A 15,438-nucleotide genomic window follows, 5' to 3' on the forward strand; every position below is an offset into this window, starting at 1 on the left:
AAGAGACTGATTCTAAAAGGTCAGCGAGGCCATGAAGGGCTTTAAACGTGATCAGTAAAATCTTAAAATCAATTCTAAAACATAGAGAGAGCCAGAGAGATCATGTTTCTTTGTTCTGGTTAAAAGCCTGGCAGCTGAGTTCTGGACAGTCTGGAGTCAGATCAATAGATGTTTGGCTCATGCAGGTAAACAGGTAAAAGGCTGTTACAATAATCTAAACGTGATGAGATAAAAGCAACAGAACAGTTTGCTCCTCCATGAAGAACCCAAAGATGTTGACGCTTGAACAGTGGTGATCATACTGCCACCTACTGGCTGAGCAGCATTTCTGTCCAGATGCTGATAATTGTACACAGATCCAGAAGACACTTTGGACACTGTAGGATTTCTGATCTAAATAGTCGTGTGTGTTTGTGTGTGACGAGGAGGAGGATGAAGACGAAAGGATTAAAAAGATGAATGATCATTGGACAGATGAAGAAAAAGATTAATATTTGTCAGAGGTGGAATACAAGATACACAACAAAGTGCATTATACAGGTAGTCGATCGGGATTTCCTGTGTCTTCATTGCGGGCTCTCACTTTGTCTTTGTAGCGGAAATAAAATCGAGTTTTTTTCACTCAGCCAGATCCAATGAGAGTAAACAGCAGAGACAGGAAACACGACCACTTTCACCGGAAAGGAGGATACAGCTCGTACAGTCGCTGAGAGGGAGCTGCTGTAATGGCGGTGTCTCGTCGCTCCTCGCAGCAACAACAGCAGCAAAGTACGTTACCGTCCCCGCCGAGAAACAGCTCTCTTTCGGGAGCTCCCCCGGCCTCTCCCCCGATGGCTCTGCTCGGATCGGCCGTCGGGAGCCCGGAGAGCGAGAGGGAATGCAGCGGGGGGATCGACACGGCCCTGGCCTCCCCGGACCTGCCGGCCCCTGTCCTGGCGAGCAGTGCGAGCTCCACTACGACGACCTCCGGCGGCGGCGGCAGCAGCGTCTCCAGCCCGGGCTCCGGAGCTGCCAGCCCCGCCGACGGCAGCAGCGGCATCGGGGGCGCGTTCAGGGAGCTGTTCGAGGCCTGCCGCAACGGAGACGTGTCCCGTGTGAAGAGACTGGTGGACTCGGTGAACGTAAACGCGAAGGACATGGCTGGTCGGAAATCTACTCCCCTTCATTTCGCTGCGGGTAACTACGAGCTAAGCTAATGATGCAGCAGCAGCGTGATGTTTGTAGCTAAATTCGGCTAATGAGCTAACGTTGTTGTGTTTTGGTTGACGTGCTTATCAAACCCTGTCATTAACCATCCTGCTAACGCAAAATACCACTACTCTTAAATAATGACGCGCTGGTGGTGAGAACCAGCTAATTTGACGCACTACAGTTACATTATTGAACGGTCAAATGTCAACACTTGTAACAGTAAGCGATAAACTCCAGGTTTAGCTTGAGATAAGACATTAGCTTGAACAATGTAATGTTACCGTGTGATGTTAGCAAGCTAATATTAGCACGAACTGACGTTTACGTTTTCTGTTCAATTTGCGTTAGCCTAAGTCCTGCTGAACAACACAAATGCTAAGTCTGCTCTCACTCAAAACATGGCTAACAGGTCTGACAATACTTATGGTAGGATATTTTCTAACTTAGCTATTTATTTGTGTAGGACTTTTTTTTATCTGAATGTTACAGTTGTGATTATTATGAAATGATATTAGATGTAATAGCCAGGTCAGGTAAAGTGCACATGCACCATCCTAACTTAACATTGAGGAAAAGCTACATTTAAATGCATTTAAATCCTCTTCCAGGTTTTGGCCGGAAAGATGTGGTTGAGCACCTCTTGCAGACGGGGGCCAATGTCCACGCCAGGGATGACGGAGGACTCATTCCCCTGCACAATGCCTGCTCCTTCGGCCACGCAGAAGTTGTCAGCCTGCTCTTGTGTCAGGGCGCAGATCCCAACGCCAGAGACAACTGGAACTACACTCCGTTACACGAGGCTGCCATCAAGGGAAAGATAGACGTGTGCATTGGTAAGGATCCCTGTTGATTAGGTGCAATCACGGGCAAATGTGCGAGTGGTTTTGAAGACTGTTGTAGTCTTAGGAGTCATTAGATGCAATTTAGCTCAGGTTCTTGACAACTTGCTACACAAGTCTGACGTTGAGATAACGGTTATTTACATTTGTGTGTGGTGGTGGGAGGACAGGAATTAATTTTAGCTAACAACCTAAAGGTTTATCTACTGACCTCTTTGCTGTGTAAATACCTAATGTTTTTTTTCATCTGCCACTCTCTCACTCAGTGTTACTCCAACATGGAGCTGATCCAAACATCCGCAACACTGATGGCAAATCTGCTCTGGATCTAGCTGACCCGTCAGCCAAGGCTGTTCTCACTGGTCAGTCCCTCGCCGCTGCTTATCTCTCACATGAACATTTAAGTCTTTATGGTCAGATAAATTACATTCACACAAAGACGTTTCACATGATTATGTCCTGATATCAGGACATTTTGGAATAACATTGTTGGCTAAATATAAACCAGGTTATCTGACCCCTTGTTTTGAGTTATTTTTGATGGCGCAAAGTCTTGTAACTGCAGCAAGTTACTTTGTGAACAGAACACCGGTTAATATATATATTTTTATTTAGTTTTTAGCACCCTAACTCTTCTACTCAAACAATGTGTAAAACTTATCAAACTTAGTTTTGGTTATCCCCTGATGCAGAGTGACAGCCACAAAGCACAGTGCATCCATTTACCAAACAAACATTGGCTGGAATCCAGTTTACACCACGTAACGCATGCTAACATGTGTTTGGCACGCGCGGCTCTAATCCCTGTGTTTATTTCCATCCAGGTGAATACAAGAAGGACGAACTTCTGGAAGCAGCAAGGTGAGAATCAGTGTGAATGGTCAATGCTCACATTTCCTGCTTGCCACAGTTATTCATAGCTGTGTTTGTGGTTATGCTACAGTGAGAAGTAGATAACTTGACATAACCAATTACATTTACAACTATATTGTGTGCTTTTATACATGTAGCAGTTAAAAACAAAAGTTAGTACTTGGTTTCATCTAGTATAACATTCTTACCATCTGTGAAACAACATGTAGACAAAGGAAGTCAATTTCCCCGTTAACATTATCATCAGTAAAAGTGGTTTTGTAATGACACCAGTCTTTTCTGTCTAATTACAGGAGTGGAAATGAAGAGAAGCTGATGGCACTGCTGACTCCATTGAATGTCAATTGTCACGCAAGTGATGGCCGCAAGGTAAATGAGATACTTTTACTGCACCACATCACACCAGACACATCTTTCTCAACATCTTTGATACAACATGTTGTGCAGGGTTGCATAATCATTATACTGTATTTTAAAAATAGGTTCCAGTCAGACAACGTGTGAGCAGTCTGATTATGGCTGGATTAGTTTGCGCGGTGCAGATATAAAGAGGATTTATGTCATTGGATTTGTGGGAGGCTGTTAGTGGGAATCACTTTTGTCTAATTATGCATGAACGGTTGCTCCTGTTGTAACATCTCGCCTTCCGTTTTTCCAGCCTCTTAAGTAATGGTGGTTGGAGCTTAAGTAGACAGACCATTCCTTTACTTACAGTTAAGTGCTTTTGTCAATGGTTTTTCAACATGTTTGGATCAAGTTTCGTGAGGGGAGCATCTTTCCTCTTCTTCCCCATAAACACTTTTCCATGCCAGATGCTGATGGAGCGAAGCTGTTAGTGATCTTGAAATCTATTTGGCAGAACCAGCATCTGCTCGATCAGAAAACAGGATGTCAGTCTGTGTTCTGCTGTTGTTTTTATTCTTGTAGAGTGTTTCTCTGTGTAATTTCTAGTGTCTCAACTGAACTCAGACCATTTTACTGGAACTTATAACATCAGAATTGTTACGGTCAGAATACGGAATTTTTGGCGTTGATTTATCTTTTTATTTTTGTATCTCTTAGTTGGCAGGTTCATGAGAAGGATAATGATATAAACACACACTTCATAGAATGCGCTTTGCAGTTATTTTCTGACATCAGCATTTAGCATTGCTAATACAATAGTTTTTGTGGGGAGGTTTTCTTCTTTGTCTGTTTTTGTCTGTCATGCATTACTTTTCTTACACATTATTTAAGTATTTTTTGTCTTGTCTGGCAAAATGTCTTACTCTGTTATTGTAGTAAATAACTCAAAGAACATACTCACCAGCTCCACCACGACATACAACTTCATAGTCTTAAACAGCATATCAGAATTAGCTTCTTTCATTCATAACTAACTACATTTTCTTCAACAGCACTTAAAGAATAATTCCTTCCCTGCCTGTCGCAGTGTATATATAGACATTGCATGATCTAAGCCAATATGCCACTGTAGATTAGGCTGGGTACCATTAACCTGTTTCTTTCCCTCTTCAAAAAGCCGTCGAGAAAACCGAGGAGAAGTCACACTTACCCTCCAGCCATTAACCTTCTCTGGCCTGGTGTCACATTTCATTTCAAACACCATGTTGAAGGAACAGTCAGTGATTATATCTAGGGCTTGTGTTGCATTGACGTAGGAAAGGAGGAAAGAATTGCTGTGAAAAGATAATGTCATTTTTGTAATTTTTGTTTCGTTTTGTTTTCCGTGTGACTCTGGCAACATTTGTCGATCAGTCAACATCCCAAAAAATGCTGGTAAGTCGACCTTGATAACGGCCACTTGATTGATGCACTGTTGTGATCTTTTTTTCTTTGTTTTATTCCTTTAATCCATTGTTTTTATTCGACCAATAAGCTGGCTGTCACTTGTTAATTGCACATCATGGACCTGGGTGTACGGGTCACTCATGTATCCCACCCTGATGCTCCTTCTTATGTGTGTGTGTGCATCTGTGTGCGTGTTTGTGTGCGTACGTGACATGTGAGTGAGTTGGGTTGGTGTCACGGTGACTACTCATCTTTTTGGATTTGGAGAGGAGCTCAAAATGTCCACTGCCTGCTTTCTTCAGCATCTGTCCTCTCCTGCACACTCACCCACACTTCTTCAACTTTCAATCACTTGCTCTTCAGTCAGTGTCTGATTTGCCTTTGTTTTATTCATTCGTTTTATGCTTTTTGGGTGACGATCACTCATGCATGCCTGACGGCCTGCCCCTCTGCATTTTGTCAAGCGAATCCTGAATGTGTCTGTGCAATATGTGTCTTACCTCACGTTCCCTGTTGGATCAGTATGCAATAATGAATGGACTACATTTCACCTGTCATTCTAGTGCTATGCTACCCATTGTGGTAATGACTCTCGATTGCTTCTGATTGCTTGTGTCACCCCACACTGCCTCCATGATTCGACTCTCATCCATCTGATTTTATCACTGTGGCTTGAAATCTAACTGTTGGCTTTTCTGGGTCCTACAATTGTATCACTGCATGGAAACTGAGATGAATGATGTCCCTCCTTTTATCGTAAGCTTGACCTGAGCTAGATTTTGGAATGGAGACCAGAAGCTTGAACTGCAGCTTTTACTCAGACTAACATTTATTTTTCTTGGCTGAATTAAAGCCATTTGATTTTATGATCTTATAGCTTGCAGATATGCTTTACTCTTAACCTGCTTATTATATCATTGCATCCTATTACGGTTGGGGTTCTATAGCATTTTGTCAAACCTTTCCACTAATGGAAAATAAATTCAATTTGAATCTTATTTACTCAAAGTTTAGCTTTCAAGAATTTTTATGTAGCATTATACAAACAAATACATAGAGCCAAAGCTCAATGATGTCACTCAAAGAAGTGAAGATTTGCCTAATGTTTTTTTATTTAGCTGCATAAGTACTTACATGTCTTGTACTCTGCATTTAAAAGACAAATAACTTGGAACTAACTGGAACAACATTAAAAATGTATCAGGCTATTGCATCCCAACCATAAATCCTTCCTGGCCATTTTGAATCTAATACCCTTACAGTTGCACTATTGGACTCTTTCTTTCGGGCTCACTACATAAAACTTGTTTTTAAACCTCTTAGCCATAGAATAATACTTTATTTTGAAGAACTTATCAAATGGAAGTCGAGGTAGATGAGTGATTATTTTAAATTTGCTTGTGGTCACTCACTCAGGTCAGACATGATATGGACAGTAAATTAGTTTTTGTTGCTGGACATTCTCCATTGACCTTGCATCATATCCTCCTCCATTCATCTGCAACTCACAGAGCATAGCCTGCCACAACACATTGCTTCTGGCCCTAATCAGCCGCTTGCTCCCGTGGCCATCGAAGGCAGTGCACCCTAAAGCAGCCAGCGATCTGTATATGTTAACAGGCTGTTCTTTTTTTCCAGTCAACGCCCCTCCACCTCGCTGCTGGTTACAACCGTGTGCGCATTGTTCAGCTCCTTCTCCAGCATGGAGCTGACGTTCATGCCAAGGACAAAGGGTGAGACATCCTGGCTGCCTGAAGAACAGAATTTATCATCCAGTCATTTTCATTGACAGTAACCTGACTCTCTTGTTCCTGCAGTGGCCTGGTTCCTCTTCACAATGCTTGTTCCTATGGTCACTTTGAGGTCACTGAACTTCTGCTTAAAGTAAGAAAAGTCTAACTCCTAACTTGAAATTCTCCATGTCAAGATTTGTTCATTAAAGCAAATCCAAACTTTACTTTTACTGCCTTCATGGTTCCATGATATTTATTTTCCATGCTTCATGGGGGAATGTAAACTTAGTTTACCTATATCCTGAGAAAGGAGGAATAGGGGTGATTTTGATCTTACTTTTTTAAGCCAATATTAAGTATGGGTGCAAAGTGCATTGCAGGGTTGTGTGGTATATTTAAAGAAAAGTTATATTACCCACCTTCTCCACTTCACCCAGGAAATAATAAATGCATTCTCCCATCTTATAATTTTAAGCACATTTGGATCAAGCAAACCCACGTCCGTTATTTGCCCCGTCTATAACCTGTGCTCTGATGCTCCCTCTGTAGCATGGAGCCTGTGTCAACGCCATGGACTTGTGGCAGTTCACTCCTCTCCACGAAGCAGCGTCCAAGAACCGAGTGGAGGTCTGCTCCTTGCTGTTGAGCCACGGGGCCGACCCCACCCTGCTAAACTGCCACAGCAAGAGCGCTGTGGACATGGCCCCCACCCCAGAGCTTAAAGAAAGGCTCACCTGTGAGTTCTCTCTGTGCCACACATACACTGTGATGAATGGATAACACTTAAGTAACGCATAAGTAGCCTGACACCATTCAAATATATTATTACACTATATTTCCATTAATTTTCTTTTTCTCTTTCATGTAGATGAGTTCAAAGGTCACTCACTGCTGCAGGCAGCTCGGGAGGCAGACATGGCCAAAGTGAAGAAGACGCTCGCTCTGGAGATCATCAGCTTCAAACATCCTCAGACCAACGAGACAGCTCTGGTCAGAACCAAGTCTTATACTTATGTTTGAGCTAAACATTGTCATATTTAATTACAGCTTTGAAACAAGCTTTAACATTATGGACAGAGCAAATTTTCTTATTGGTTACAAATTCTGCTTATGTCAAGTAACAATAATGTTATTTCAAATTTTATAGAAAATTAACCAGGTGAATTTGAAGTAGTCCTTCCAGTCATGGGCTACATGTCCAGTGATGTACAGTTTATATACATTTGATGTACAGGCAGTTGTATGTGATTATTTTTAACAGATTGACTTTGCAAAGACTTAGATTTGCTCACACTAATCTAATGATGATGTCTGTTGCAGCACTGTGCTGTGGCTTCCCCCCACCCGAAGAGGAAGCAGGTGACTGAGTTGTTGCTGCGTAAAGGTGCCAACATCAATGAGAAGAACAAAGAGTAAGTTTAACAGCATTTAGATTTTATGTTGATTGTTTTTTAATTTCAAATCATTAAAAAGTTCATTGTATTTTCCAGACACATTAAATGCTAAGAACAAAGGATAATGGATCATAAATGGTGATAACTTTCTCGTCTCTTGTGTCTTCCAGCTTCATGACTCCCCTGCATGTTGCTGCCGAGAGAGCTCACAACGACATACTGGAGGTGCTGCAGAAACACGGAGCAAAGGTCGGTTGTTTAATTCACTTTTTACATGTTCATTCTGTGCAGCCAACTTTCAGGGAAAGTGTTAACCATGTTTATTTGTCAGTCGATGGTTCAATTTACCAATGTTCCATAAACGCCTCACATTATAGTGGGTAGAAATGTGTTTGCTTTAGAAATGTGTTGCTGAACCTCAACTCCTCATCCTCTGACTCCAGGTAAATGCGGTGGACACACTGGGTCAGACAGCGCTTCATAGGGCTGCGCTGGCTGGTCACATCCAGACCTGCAAGCTTCTGCTGAGCTACGGGGCCGACCCCTCCATCGTCTCTCTGCAGGGTTTCACTGCTGCCCAGATGGGCAACGAGGCTGTACAACAGATTCTTAATGGTAAGCAGAGCCGCTGCACGTGTCCCTCATTAACACGGTTTGTTTTTTACAGTCTGAGAATGAAAATGCCCTCCAGAAATATTAACTCTCCCAAGCTAAGATAAGGCTGATTTTGTAAATTTCAGCGGTCAATGCTTTTATAAAAGAGTCTTGAAAGGGATTTACCTGATATAAAACTTGGAACATAGGATTTTTGTTGTTATGTTGTGTTGTTTTTATTTTCTCTAGAAAATGTTCCCACACGTAATTCTGACGTGGACTACAGATTTTTGGAGGCAGCCAAAGCAGGAGATCTGGAGACAGTGCAAGTAAGTTCACTTTTTCTTCTGTAGTAGTGGCTACAGTTTAGGTTTTAGACAGGACACCGAGTTTGTTTAATATATTCAGAGTTCATTTTCACTTGCTAATATTGGCAGCAAAACTATTATCATACCTTTGTACACCAGTGGCTGTGAAAACTCCTTTAAATATCCTATAAAGCCGTCAGTTGAGTGGCTAATTGTCACATTGTCTGTGTTTATTGCAGCAACTTTGCACCCCTCAGAACGTAAACTGCCGGGACTTGGAGGGCCGCCACTCCACTCCCCTGCACTTTGCAGCTGGTTACAACCGAGTTGCTGTAGTTGAATATCTGTTGCACCATGGAGCTGATGTCCATGCCAAAGACAAGGGGTAAGTTCTGCAACTAGCTTACCTATGGGTTTGTTTTATAATGTAACAAATAAATGCCGGTTAAAGATTTTTGAACATGAATGTCATCACTGTGATGATCTATTCCTGGATATTTGTTGTATGTTAAATGTTTGAGTTTATTTTGCAGCAGTTTCAAATACAAATTTTTATGTCGGTGCACAACACCTTGTCCTCCTGGTGTGAAGAGTTTTGCTTCTGCTTTTCCTCCTCCAGTGGTCTGGTCCCCCTCCACAACGCATGCTCCTACGGACACTATGAAGTGGCTGAGCTGCTGGTCAGACATGGAGCCTCAGTCAACGTGGCAGACCTATGGAAGTTCACCCCCCTTCATGAGGCTGCAGCCAAAGGCAAATATGAGATCTGCAAACTGCTGCTCAAAGTAAGGATCCTTTCAGACCATCTTACACAAATGTTGTCTTTATTAATTGTTGTCCTCTGTCAGTGATTGTTTTACGATGACTGTCTGTTTGACCTGTTCAGCATGGAGCCGACCCCTCCAAGAAGAACCGTGATGGCAACATGCCGCTGGACATGGTGAAGGACGGTGACACAGACATCCAGGACCTGCTGAGGGGTGACGCTGCCCTGCTGGACGCTGCAAAGAAGGGCTGCCTGGCCCGAGTCCAGAAACTCTGCTCCCCAGAGAATATCAACTGCAGAGACACACAGGGACGCAACTCCACACCGCTTCACCTCGCAGGTAATACATACTAGCTGCTTTAATGCGTCATTGATTTTGTTTTACTGGTACAAAAGTACTCACACTCCTGATGAGGCATTTATGAAAGGTTGATCAATTTTTTGTTATTTCTAGTCCCTTATAGAAACATGAAGCAAATAACATTGTCTCTGATGCTGTATGTACTTTAGCATTTTTTTTCCTGTCTGTTCTCTGTATGCAATATGCTTTTATTTGTCTGAGATATGAAAAACAACCACACATATCTTGATCTCTGTGAGACCATATGATTAAGAACTTGTATATAAAGTTTTAGAAAAGGGTAAATAAAATGCTGCACTTATATGGGATGTTCTAAAATGTACATCATCATGCTCTTATGTCCTTTTCCTTCTCAGCTGGCTACAACAACCTTGAGGTGGCTGAGTATCTGCTGGAACATGGGGCTGATGTCAACGCCCAGGACAAAGGAGGCCTTATCCCTCTTCATAATGCTGCGTCTTATGGGGTCAGTGTTGATGACATCAACTCTAAGACATTTCATATCAAATGCAGATCATGAGCAGTTTGATTTTAGAACCTTGCATAATCTCAAATTGGTAACATATTTAAACTAAAAGATATTTATTGTGTCGATGGTCTAAATGTAAAGTTGGTTCTGTTATTGTATTTAACATAAATTTGATCGTTTTTATGGTTCAGAGACTGACACTGACTCTTCCTCTGTCTTCTCTCTTCCTCACAGCACGTGGACATTGCAGCACTACTGATCAAGTACAATACGTGTGTGAATGCTACAGATAAATGGGCTTTCACACCGCTCCACGAGGCTGCCCAGAAGGGTCGTACTCAGCTGTGTGCGCTGCTGCTGGCTCATGGAGCTGACCCCACCATGAAGAACCAGGAGGGCCAGACTGCTCTGGACCTGGCCACGGTAACTGCTTCTGTCAGCGGCTTAGGAAATACTGTGTAGTTAATATTTTCAGGCCAAGCTTAGTGATGTGGAAGTGATGCATGTAAAAAGAAATCATAAAATGGCCAAATTTGCCCCTACTAGTTCCATAGCCTCTGCTTGATTTCATAGAAAAACGAATGCACTTTTTCTGCAGGCTGATGATATCCGGGCCTTGCTAATGGACGCCATGCCACCAGATGCCCTGCCCAGCTGCTTTAAGCCCCAGGCCACAGTGGTCAGCGCCTCCGTTATCTCCCCTGCCTCCACGCCATCCTGTCTGTCAGCCGCCAGCAGCATAGACAACCTGTCTGGCCCGCTTACCGAGCTGGCTGCTGCCGCCAGCTCCTCAGGAGTGGCAGACGGAGCCACGGGCACTGACCGCAAGGAAGGCGAAAGTAAGTGTGATCTATTTTTGATATCTCGTACTGGGCAGTTTACAATGTAGGTGGACACAGAGAAAATGTGGATACTGATCTCATGTCTGTTTGTGTTTTTCATAGTGTCAATGCTGGACATGAACATAAGTCAGTTCATGAAGAGCCTGGGTCTGGAGCACCTAAGGGACATCTTCGAGAGGGAGCAGGTCAGCTTCCTCAGAAATACTTTAACTAAAGCTTAACCATTGTGTATTTGTTGTCTGTCATTCAATCAATCCCATAAGTATAATCCTAGTATATGTTTTAATGCAGTGAACAGTTTATACATATTGAGATAAATTGGTTCAAATGTTTTCTTTTCTGTGGAGCTGTTGCAGTGTGTTAAATACACAAATAGAACGGGTCAGAATAACTGTGCTGTCTGCTCAACGTTGCTTATGTCTGAGCAAACAGACGATTGTTCTGGCTGACATTTCTCAACCTGCTCTATTCTTTTGCTTTTCCAGATCTCTATGGATGTGTTGGCTGACATGGGTCACGAGGAGCTGAAGGAGATTGGAATCAATGCCTATGGCCACAGACACAAGCTAATCAAGGGCATTGAGAGGCTGCTGGGCGGCCAGCCGGGTGAGGAAGCGGGATTTATGTCTACGAACCAATCTAATCACCACAATCAGACATTTTTTGCGCAGACGAGCTTTAAATTTAAACTGTTGTTTTCTTTTCAGGTTCTAACCCATACCTGACATTCCACTGTGCCAGCCAGGGCACTATCCTGATAGACCTCGCCCCTGATGACAAGGAGTACCAGTCTGTGGAGGAGGAGGTGAGTCGAGTTGATCTCATTTATTTACTGTTTTTCTTAACCATCAGTGGAGAGAAAAAAGAAGAAAACGATTGGCTGATGGCTTGAATGTGTTCCTTATGATGACACCATGGTGGTTTTGTTGTGTCGGTCAGATGCAGAGCACCATCCGAGAGCACAGAGACGGAGGCAACGCTGGCGGCGTGTTCAGCAAATACAACATCATCAAGGTCTGAACCAGTTGTACCTTCTGCTTTGATAATTCACAGAACAATGAACTAGGGAATCTTTCTTTGATAAATAGTCAAATTGAAAACTGACTAAATGTACTGAATCTATATTTTGAATCTTTTGTATAAAGCAGAAATAACGTCCAGCGTTTTGTTTGTGTGTTGTATTGTGCCTCACAGATTCAGAAGGTTGTAAATAAGAAGCTGAGAGAACGTTACACCCACAGGCAGAAGGAGATCGCAGATGAGAACCACAACCACCACAATGAGCGGATGTTGTTTCATGGTAACCAAACACACACCATGGTGTTGTTGTTTTTTGTGTGTGTGACAGCGTCAGAACTCGTTAACGTCTCATTTATGTTCAGTTCTTAAAACACTAGAAGTTACTTTAGACTGCATTTATTTGTAATTGTGTAAAGCACTGTTTCAGTTACTGTATTTAATAACTGTATAAATATTGACACATATTTTTCAGGTTCCCCGTTCATCAACGCCATCATCCACAAAGGCTTCGATGAGCGCCATGCCTACATAGGAGGGATGTTTGGAGCAGGGATCTACTTTGCAGAGAATTCCTCAAAGAGCAACCAGTACGTCTACGGCATCGGTGGAGGCACGGGCTGCCCGACGCACAAAGACCGCTCCTGCTACCTGTGCCACAGGTAACTTTGATTTAACTTGAACCTTGACACAGAATATGTTTGTGTTTTCTCAAGTTAAAGGATTTATATGTAATATTGTGAGGATAGACACTTGTATAACCCCTTTCTTCTCATCTGAACTCTCAGGCAAATGCTGTTCTGCAGAGTGACCCTGGGGAAATCCTTCCTACAGTTCAGTGCCATGAAGATGGCCCACGCACCCCCAGGACATCATTCAGTCATCGGGCGGCCCAGCGTTAACGGCCTAGCCTACGCGGAGTACGTCATCTACAGAGGAGAGCAGGTACAAAAAGATTCTTTCCCTAAATCCTGTTTAGGGCTTCAGTATTAACCAAAAATAAGTGAAATACCTGCTGTCTCATGTTTGCTAATGTTCTGCTGTGTCTTTCCTTCAGGCCTTCCCAGAGTACCTCATCACCTACCAGATCCTTAAACCAGAGAGCGCAGCCCAGGCAGCTGCAGGAGCCGAGCAGAAGTCGTAGTTACCTTACGTCACACACATGCACACACACACAAAGGACTTGATGCCTGTTATTTTCTCCTTTGTATTGCAAATGCCTAAACACCTTTTTATTTACCAAACACATTTCCAGTCTGTTGTCCAGTAGAAGCCATGGTGACCAGTGTTTAATGAGCAGATATGCTGTATAATACTCTCCTACTCGTGGTGATGACTTTTTTTTAAATCTTTTTGCATCGGCTGCATGTTAATACAGAAGCATGAACGGCCCAATAGCGCGTGTGGGTTAGTCCCCCCCCCCCTCACCCCTCACCCCTCCTCACCAATCAGGAGGATGCTTGTAGAGACTTTAAAGTATCAGCATTAACAGTTCGCCACTCTTTGTCGCCTCGTGACCGTGGAGAATCAGCGATCCCTCACCTCTACACACATTCTGTGTCACTGTCAGAGCCTGAAGCCTGTGGACTACTACTGCCCCACCGTATCTGGGCTCATCGTGTACAGAATGGCCTCCAGTAACTGTGATTTTAAATGCTATCGTGTAACACTACCAAACCAGTAACCGTGCATTGTTGCGATTGGGAACTTGCTGAACTTTCACCCTGACAACACTACAAACACTGAACTGAAATCTGAAATGTTCTTTTTATTGTTTTATTCAAGGCTGGACACACTCGATGGAGAGAGGGCTCTCTGTCAAATCACAGGAGCTGAGACAATTTTATTGTCATTATAAAGTTCATTTGTATGAGAACGGACATGTGATCAGTAGCTTGATGCGACGTAAGGCATCACGATTCCACGAGTTGTGGCATCATATATGACTGTGCTTCAAACAGTAGAGCTGGTCTATGTTGACATGTGATTGTGATGCCTTACAAGTCTTCAAAGCACCCCTCTGTTGCCATGGTCTCACAGACTTCCCACGCATAAGGATTTGCACTTTTACATAGAAACCTATTTAAGTTATTTTGAATTTAAATTGCAAATTTGCGGGAAAAAATATTTGTACAGGTTGTGTAAATGGTTGTGTATAACTGTTGCTGTTTAACAGTACCTTTTGAGTTCAACTGTAAATGACATCTGAATTTTTCTGTTCATGTCTTCTTGATTCTCCCAACTTTTTTTTAAATAAATGTCCCATTAACAGCTACTTGTTGTTTAGTGTTTATTTATAGATGATGTCAATATTATTATCATGGCGGTTTTCTCTGTGCACAAGATTTGATGGTGTATGAAAAATATAACGTGGTGGAGCTGATGTTGCATATCAAGATGCAAAAGACTGAAACAATCGGGTATGATTTAACTTTAGTCATTACTGAGACAAAGGTGCCACGGAGGGAATATCAAAGATATCAGTACACGACTGATCTTCTGGCTACACACGTCGCAACCTCAAGCATTTACTCACCAGTCCACAAACTAGGCTGAGGCCCGGGGACTTTTCTGTTTGGACTCCCACGCAATGGAACAAACTCGTTGAGAAGGTCGGGCTGGCTGAGTCCTTATCATCTTTTAAAATGCTCCGAAAAACATTTTTTATAAAGTGCTTTTACTGGGCTTGTGGTCTGATCTTACTTTTATCTTTTGAGTCACCTTATAACAGTGATTATTATGTGTTTGGATTACCATGGACTTGATGGAAGGATGCAGTATTAGTCAGGGAAGAACCCATTACATTTTGGTGTGGCTCTGGATCAGGGTGAGGATCCAGGAATTTTTCAATCTCTTTCTTCAACAATATGAGATGGAGCGTTTTATGACATTTTCTTGATTTTTGTCAGAATAATTCATGGATCTCGATGAAAAACAATCAGACATTTTCAGGGAGCTGATGTTTCTGTGTGTGCAATTTGGTGCAAATCTGGATCTAGTGCATTTAAATGTGGATTCACAAGGGGACTGTTGGGCCTTGGTGGAGGTATGAACTCTCGTTTTATCTAGCTATGCTCCTCTAGCTTTATTTAGTTTTTCTTTTTTCTTGATTATATTTTTAGAGTAGCAAGGAAATGAAGGAAGCAAATCTCCAGTTTTTCAACTGAAACAAGACATCACGTATTATAATACCTTAAAATTCTTATATATTGTTATTATAGTACATCCGTGACGAAAGACTACAACAGTGTCGCATTCAA

At 42.5% G+C, this 15,438-nt stretch overlaps 1 protein-coding gene across 2 annotated transcripts; it reads left to right on the forward strand.

The window, feature by feature from the left end:
• The first annotated feature begins 347 nt into the window (after positions 1-347).
• LOC118114970 (poly [ADP-ribose] polymerase tankyrase-1) lies at positions 348-14,453 on the forward strand. 2 transcript variants are annotated; one of them, XM_035165777.2, is made up of 28 exons: positions 348-1,176; positions 1,800-2,024; positions 2,297-2,392; positions 2,855-2,891; positions 3,197-3,272; positions 4,662-4,682; positions 6,333-6,427; positions 6,512-6,578; positions 6,977-7,163; positions 7,296-7,417; positions 7,748-7,839; positions 7,992-8,070; positions 8,265-8,436; positions 8,665-8,744; positions 8,963-9,108; positions 9,343-9,508; positions 9,610-9,829; positions 10,207-10,316; positions 10,554-10,742; positions 10,918-11,158; positions 11,264-11,346; positions 11,647-11,767; positions 11,869-11,966; positions 12,101-12,175; positions 12,356-12,461; positions 12,654-12,840; positions 12,967-13,123; positions 13,236-14,453. In XM_035165777.2, the coding sequence occupies exons 1-28, from the start codon at positions 726-728 to the stop codon at positions 13,320-13,322; spliced, it is 3,786 nt and encodes a 1,261-aa protein (XP_035021668.1). In that variant the 5' UTR covers positions 348-725; the 3' UTR covers positions 13,323-14,453. The 2 variants fall into 2 exon arrangements, with proteins under 2 accessions (XP_035021668.1, XP_035021669.1); XM_035165778.2 differs by lacking the exon at positions 4,662-4,682.
• Positions 14,454-15,438: the final 985 nt, after the last annotated feature.

The sequence above is a fragment of the Hippoglossus stenolepis genome, chromosome 9, assembly GCF_022539355.2.
Source record: "Hippoglossus stenolepis isolate QCI-W04-F060 chromosome 9, HSTE1.2, whole genome shotgun sequence".
In the NCBI taxonomy this organism is placed as follows: Eukaryota; Metazoa; Chordata; class Actinopteri; order Pleuronectiformes; family Pleuronectidae; genus Hippoglossus; species Hippoglossus stenolepis.